At 38.1% G+C, this 6,332-nt stretch overlaps 1 protein-coding gene across 1 annotated transcript in view; it reads left to right on the top strand.

Annotated features, from left to right (window-relative positions):
- TRIP4 (thyroid hormone receptor interactor 4) overlaps window positions 1–6,332 on the top strand; it is a 70,654-nt gene that overhangs the window by 31,309 nt on the left and 33,013 nt on the right. The window contains exon 8 of the mRNA XM_005861061.2: window positions 3,101–3,227. Coding sequence (XP_005861123.1) covers window positions 3,101–3,227 — 127 coding nt within the window. The remainder of the gene's footprint in view (window positions 1–3,100; window positions 3,228–6,332) is intronic.

Raw genomic sequence — 6,332 nt, 5'->3', positions numbered from 1 at the left:
AAAAAAAAAAAAAAAAAAAATGGAAAAATATCTTCAGTGAGGATTAACCAAAATAAAAAAGTACATATTTTTAAACATATGTACCATTAAATTGGTTGAAATAAAATATATATAATATTGCTTAATTTGTGAGTGTAAGAAAATAGGTGTGCTCTTTCACTGTGGATGGGAGTATTAAAATGGTACAGCCTTTTTCAGGTGTAAAGCTTAGTGATCAGGCAATCATATACCATACAATTAGATGCCTTTTTAGGAGATAAACAGGTACAAACACAAGCAGGACTAGACTTTGCGGTGCCTACTGTCCCCTTTGTTCACATGAGCATGAACACTGACCAGTGTGAACTACACAGCAAAGGGCCTGTCTCTAATTCTGAACTGTGTGTGTGTAAAATCACACATACAACTGCACAGAAGGAGGAGCATAGGATCCCTCCCAAAATAAAAAAAAAAAAAATGGTACAGCCTCAATATCAAGAGTGAACTGTAATATACACTATGGATTTTGGGTGATAATGATGTCTCAGTGTAGACTGATTAATTGTTACAAATGTACCACTTTATTGAAGGATGTTTGATAATGGGGGAAGCTCTGCATGTGTGGGGACAAGGGAGTATGAGTGTAAGGGAAATCTCTACACCTTACATTCAGTTGTGCTGTGAAACTAAAACTGCTCTAAAAAATAAAGTCTATTGAAAAAAAAATTGCCATTATGGCTACTTAGAGTTGAGAAGAGATACGCATATTGGTTCCAACGAAAAGAAAGCACATAGAGATCTTGCCCTTTTTTTTTGTTTGTTTTGAAAATGATACCTCTCTCTCTCACACACACACACACACATAAAAATGGATATTAGTGAGCAGAGAAGTGTTTTTCACAAGGCCAAGTCTGTGGCTTTTCTCTTTCATACCTGACAACTCCATGATCAACTTTTTCTAAACAAAGGAAATTCTGCCACTAGTTTCAAAATAATTATTTGTTCGCATCTATTATGTATATGATACACAGATATAAAGAAAAAAATAAAATTACTTCTGGGTGATGGGTTTAAGAATTCTTTTTCCTTCTATTAATTTGTATTTTCCAGTTTTTCCATAATAAAAACTGATTGCTTTTACAATAAAAATCATTTTATATCTCATAAGAAAGGGTTCAGCCTTTTAGAAGGGAAACTGGACAGTATCTCAAAATTTAAATGGTGCATACTTTTTTGACTTATCAGCTGCACACCAGATATCAAATGCTAGTTTCTTTATTTGCTTCTCAACAGTTTTAAAAATTATTTGCCATTCTGCCCTGGCCAGGTGGCTCGGTTGGTTGGTTGGAACATCATCCTGTACACCAAAACCTAGTGGGTTCGATTCCTGTTCAGGGCACATACATAGATTGCAGGTTCAATCCCCAGTCAGGGTGCATACGGTAGGCAATCGATCCATATTTCTCTCTCACATTTCTCTCTCTCTCTCTCTCTCTCTCTCTCTCTCTCTCTCTCTCTTCCTTTCACAAAACATTAAAAAAACATAATCTCAGGTGAGGATTTTTTAAAAATTGCCATTCTGACACATGAAAAATGGCATTTCATCATAATTTTATTCACATTTCGAACATTCTAAAAATGTATTCATTAGCTATTTGTATTATTTCTTTTATACATTATGGAGTTCTGGATATACCAGTACTTACCACTGTACTATGTCTTAAATCTATTTCTCTTCTTCAGATCCTACTGTCCCTGCCTTATTTTAGACTCACCTCTTCCTTCAAATTCTTGTACTATTTTGTTTTGTTTTAAGCTTCATGCCTTTGTTTTTGCCTTTCCCTTGGTTTGGAAATCCCTCCCCCAATTTTTGCCTTTCAAATATCTACCTCTCTCTCAACCTGCTTAAGTACAGCACATGGGATGATAGGATAATAACCACCAAATGGATTTTGCCTCATAGTATTAATTACATCCTCTCATGTTTTATTCATCATCTTTATAGCTGTCTTAAACCTGCCACTTAGATTCAAAGCTTTCTTGAAAGGAGGAGCCATGTCTTCTACAACCTTTTAAGTTGCCTTCCATATAACAGGTTCCTAACAAGTAACTCTTTAATTGTATTCAAGGTCAGGTTCAGTCTTTCCTACTGGTAGAAGCTTTTCATCATGTGTGTCTCAGAATCATCATCATCCTATATTTGTCAAACATTCAGCAGGGGCATGGAGTAAAGCAGCAAGTAATGTAGTGCTATAGAGTAGAATAAGATACAGTCCCTGCAGGACCTATGATCTCTTACTATCCAATAGAATTAGTTCCACCAGTGAACATTATCACATAGGTTTAGAGCCAAGTAGTCATAGCAAACACGATCATAGGATGTAATCAATGACTAAATCAGGGGTGGGCAAACTTTTTGACTCGAGGGCCACAATGGGTTCTTAAACTGGACCGGAGGGCCGGAACAAAAGCATGGATGGAGTGTTTGTGTGAACTAATATAAATTCAAAGTAAACATCATTACATAAAAGGGTACGGTCTTTTTTTTTTTTTTTAGTTTTATTCATTTCAAACGGGCCGGATACGGCCCACGGGCTATAGTTTGCCCACGCTGGACTAAATAGTAGGTGCTATAGGACTTCAGAGAAAGGAGGAAGCACTTTTGTGTGGGGCCAGTAGAGGGCCTCATTAGAACTTCTGGGCCTTGAAGCAAGGCTAGAATTCATATCATCATGGAGGAATGGAGAGAGGGACTCCTGAGTGAGCAGAGGAGTAATTGAATGTGTTGAGTAAATAGGCTGCCATAGAATACTCTTCTGTGGGTCAGATTGTTTCTAGGCAACTTTTCTAATCCTTGCATTTTTAATAAACTCGTTAGACAGATAAATGATTATAGTGGGCCCTACCTATTTTCTTAGCATTCTGGAACTTTTACTAACTCATTCCTTAGGGTTGTTGGAGTAAAGAGAAGGAAATTTGGGTGGGGGAAGGTGGTTATTTATGAACCCCTCTTTGAATTTTAAAATTTATTACTGTAGAAGGCTTTTTTATTGGTGGTAAGTAAGGATGTTCTGAACATAGAATATTACCAATTATTGCATCCTTTGGTTTGTTATCACAGACTAGATGAGACAATACAGGCCATTGCCAGTGGAACCTTGAACCAATCACTGACCAAATTGGATAGATCTTCTGAAGAGCCTTTGGGAATTCTGGTGAATCCGAACCTGTACCAATCCCCTCCCCAGGTTAGTGGATCTTTGCTCTAATTGATAATGAGAGAAGTTTGGGCCCAGACATGTCTCCTTTCAAGTGTGCCTCTTTAATAGGCTTTAAATACCAATCTGCTTTCTCAGCATACCCACCAACCTTATTCTCTGGTTCAATTCATTCCAGTCTTTCTGCAGCACTTCTGACAAGTTGACCTATATTATCTTCTGAGTATTTCCAAAGAGAAGGTTTGTTAAGTACTATAAAGATTTAGATAATTCCATGGTCCTTTTGTTAGTGTTTTTTTCTGTATATTTTATAGAATATAGGTAGTCCCATAGAGTGATGTTTTAAATTAATACATTAATTCACATATTCATTGTCATCATTTATTTTTCTATCAAGTACATTGAGCACCTGTTTTGTACAAGCATAGTAGACATAACTTCTATCTTTAACCCTTTTCGGTCCAACGTGGAGGCTGACTCGACAGACTAGGCGTTAGGAGCAGGTCCAACGTCGAGCTGAGGTCTAGTGAGACAGATAACTTCAACATTCAATCCCGTCAATTAATTTGGACCAGACTGTTTGAATTCCAAAAATAAAATTGGACCGCAAAGGGTTAAAGAACTCAGAGACAAATAGGGGAAAGATTATATATGCAATTTTAAGACTAATGGAGATAAAAATAAAGTACAGTGGAAATCCAGAGGAGGGAAAGACTGCTTCCAGTTGAGGGGATTAAAAGAGGCTTTTTGTAGGGAAGCTGCCATTCATTACAAGTAAATATCCAAGAAAATGGATGTTTGGGGATGATGGGAAAAAAGCATTCCAGGCAGAATGAACTGTCGGAATAAGGCATGGGTACACAATAGCATGGGAGATATATATATGGAATACTGAATTTAAGCAACCTAGATAGTACTCATAAAAAGCATTATCGTGAGAAATAGACTAGGGTTAGGTAGGTAAAACCAGAGCTTAAATGTTTAGCTAGGAAGTTTTCACATTTTTATTCTGTAAATTAATGTGAGCCATAGAAGGTTCTTAAACAGAGAGTTGCATTCAAAGCAGTGCTGCAGACAGCTTAACTGGAAATATTTGTTCATCAGCACTGTATATGTGCTAGGTGCTGGGAAATTAAAAGATAAAGGCCTAACTCCAGTCCTTAAGGACTTCAAATTTAGTGGGAAGATGTGTTTGAATACAAATAATTACCATTAATTAAGGTAATTGCTATGATAGACACATGTCATAGGTACAATAGGACTTTAGGAGAGTTCATAAGCCCACTCAAGGAGTCACAAAAGAAATAGTGTTTAAGAGGAGATGTAAGGGATGAATAGGAATTTTCAAGCAGACAGATCTGGGAAGGGAATTCCAGGTAGAAGATACAACATGTACAGAGGCTCAACAGTTTGAGAGCTTTGGAGAACCACAAGTAATTAAGTATTGTTTGAAATTAAAATGGACTAGTAGGTATATTAGTTTCCTAAGGCAGCCATGACAAAGTAACACAACTGGTTGGCTTAAGACAACAGAAATCTATTCTCTCTCAGTTCTCAACATTGAAATTAAGATGTTAGCAGTGCCGTACTCCCTCTAAAGCAGCGGTTCTCAACCTGTAGGTCGCGACCCCTTTGGCGGTCGAACGACCCTTTCACAGGGGTCGCCTAAGACCATCCTGCATATCAAATATTTACATTACGATTCATAACAGTAGCAACATTACAATTATGAAGTAGCAATGAAAATAATTTTATGGTTGGGTCACAACATGAGGAACTGTATTTAAAGGGCCAGAAGGTTGAGAACCACTGCTCTAAAGGCTCTCCTGGAGAATGCTTTCTTGCCTCTTTCAGCTTCTGGTGCCTGTAAGGCAGCCCTTGGTTTGTAGCTTGTCATTCTAGTCTCTGCATCTGTCTGCATATGGCCTTCTTTCCTGTGTATCTTTTTAAAAAAAATATATTAAAGCCGGGGACAGTGAAACAAGAAAGGGCTGGGGAAATGAGCCTAGTCTGGTCTGCTTTGGCTTACTAGGAAGTCAGAGAAAAGGGGGCTTTGGGGCCAGGGCCAGGGGGTTAGCCCTGGACGAACTGCCACTGCCCATTGCTACTTGGTTGGGGTGGGGTCCCTTAGAGTTTAGGAAATTACCTGTTGGGGGAAGGAGAAGGGGAGGGGCAGAGAGAAGTTGAGGGTATGTTCCCTGGAGGAAGAGCTTGCCTCCTGTGTGTCTTTGTCTTTATGTGTTCTCCCCTTTTATAAGGACACCAGTCATTAGATTTCGGGTCCACCCTAATCCAGTATGACCTTAACTCATTTACATCTACAGAGATTCTATTTCCAAGTAAGGTTCTGGTGGATGTAAATTTGGAGGGGATACTACTTAAGCCAGTACAGTAGGCAGCATCTTATTATGAAAGCCTTTATGTCTCATGCTAAGGAGTTTGGTTTTATCCTAAAGTAGACAAAGAAGAGGCCTTGAAGGATTTTAGCTGAAGATTGACTTAACATCCATGCCTATGTAGAGAATGGATTGGAGGGAGGAATGAGACTAGAAGCAGGGAAATAGCTAAAAAGATTATTGTAGTAACTCAGTGGGGAGATTCTGAGGGCTTAAATTAGTGGTGTAGCACTAGGAGGGCAGTAGACAGTTTCTTAAAGGCTAAAAAGGTAGATGAGACCACTTAACAGGGCTCAATAGTATTATTGAAAGGTAATAAAAGATTAATTTAGCAAAATGACTGTGAGAATAGAGAAACAAGTAATATAAACATATAAACAAGAACTGTAATAGAGAAGAACAGAATGTGGGCCTCAGAATTGTTCAAATATTAACATAATTATGAAATTACGTATTTCCCCTGTAATGGATCAGTTCTTCCTCTGTGTTCCTACTGAAGAGTTTATATCCCTGTGTAGTATTTACTTAATTCTGCCTTATATGTTATATAGGTGTTTTGTTTTGTTTTTAGGTTCTGTGTGCATTCTTTTTTTTTTCTTTATTGATTACGGTATTACATATGTAATACCCCATTGCCCCCCCCCCCACTCCCACTCATGCCCTCACCCCCCTGGTGTCTGTGTCCATTGGTTAGCCTTATATGCATGCATACAAGTCTTTTGGTTGATCTCTCCCCCTT

The sequence above is a fragment of the Myotis brandtii genome, unplaced genomic scaffold, assembly GCF_000412655.1.
Source record: "Myotis brandtii unplaced genomic scaffold, ASM41265v1 scaffold144, whole genome shotgun sequence".
NCBI lineage: Eukaryota > Metazoa > Chordata > Mammalia > Chiroptera > Vespertilionidae > Myotis > Myotis brandtii.
This window is presented reverse-complemented; position numbering and strand designations above follow the sequence as displayed.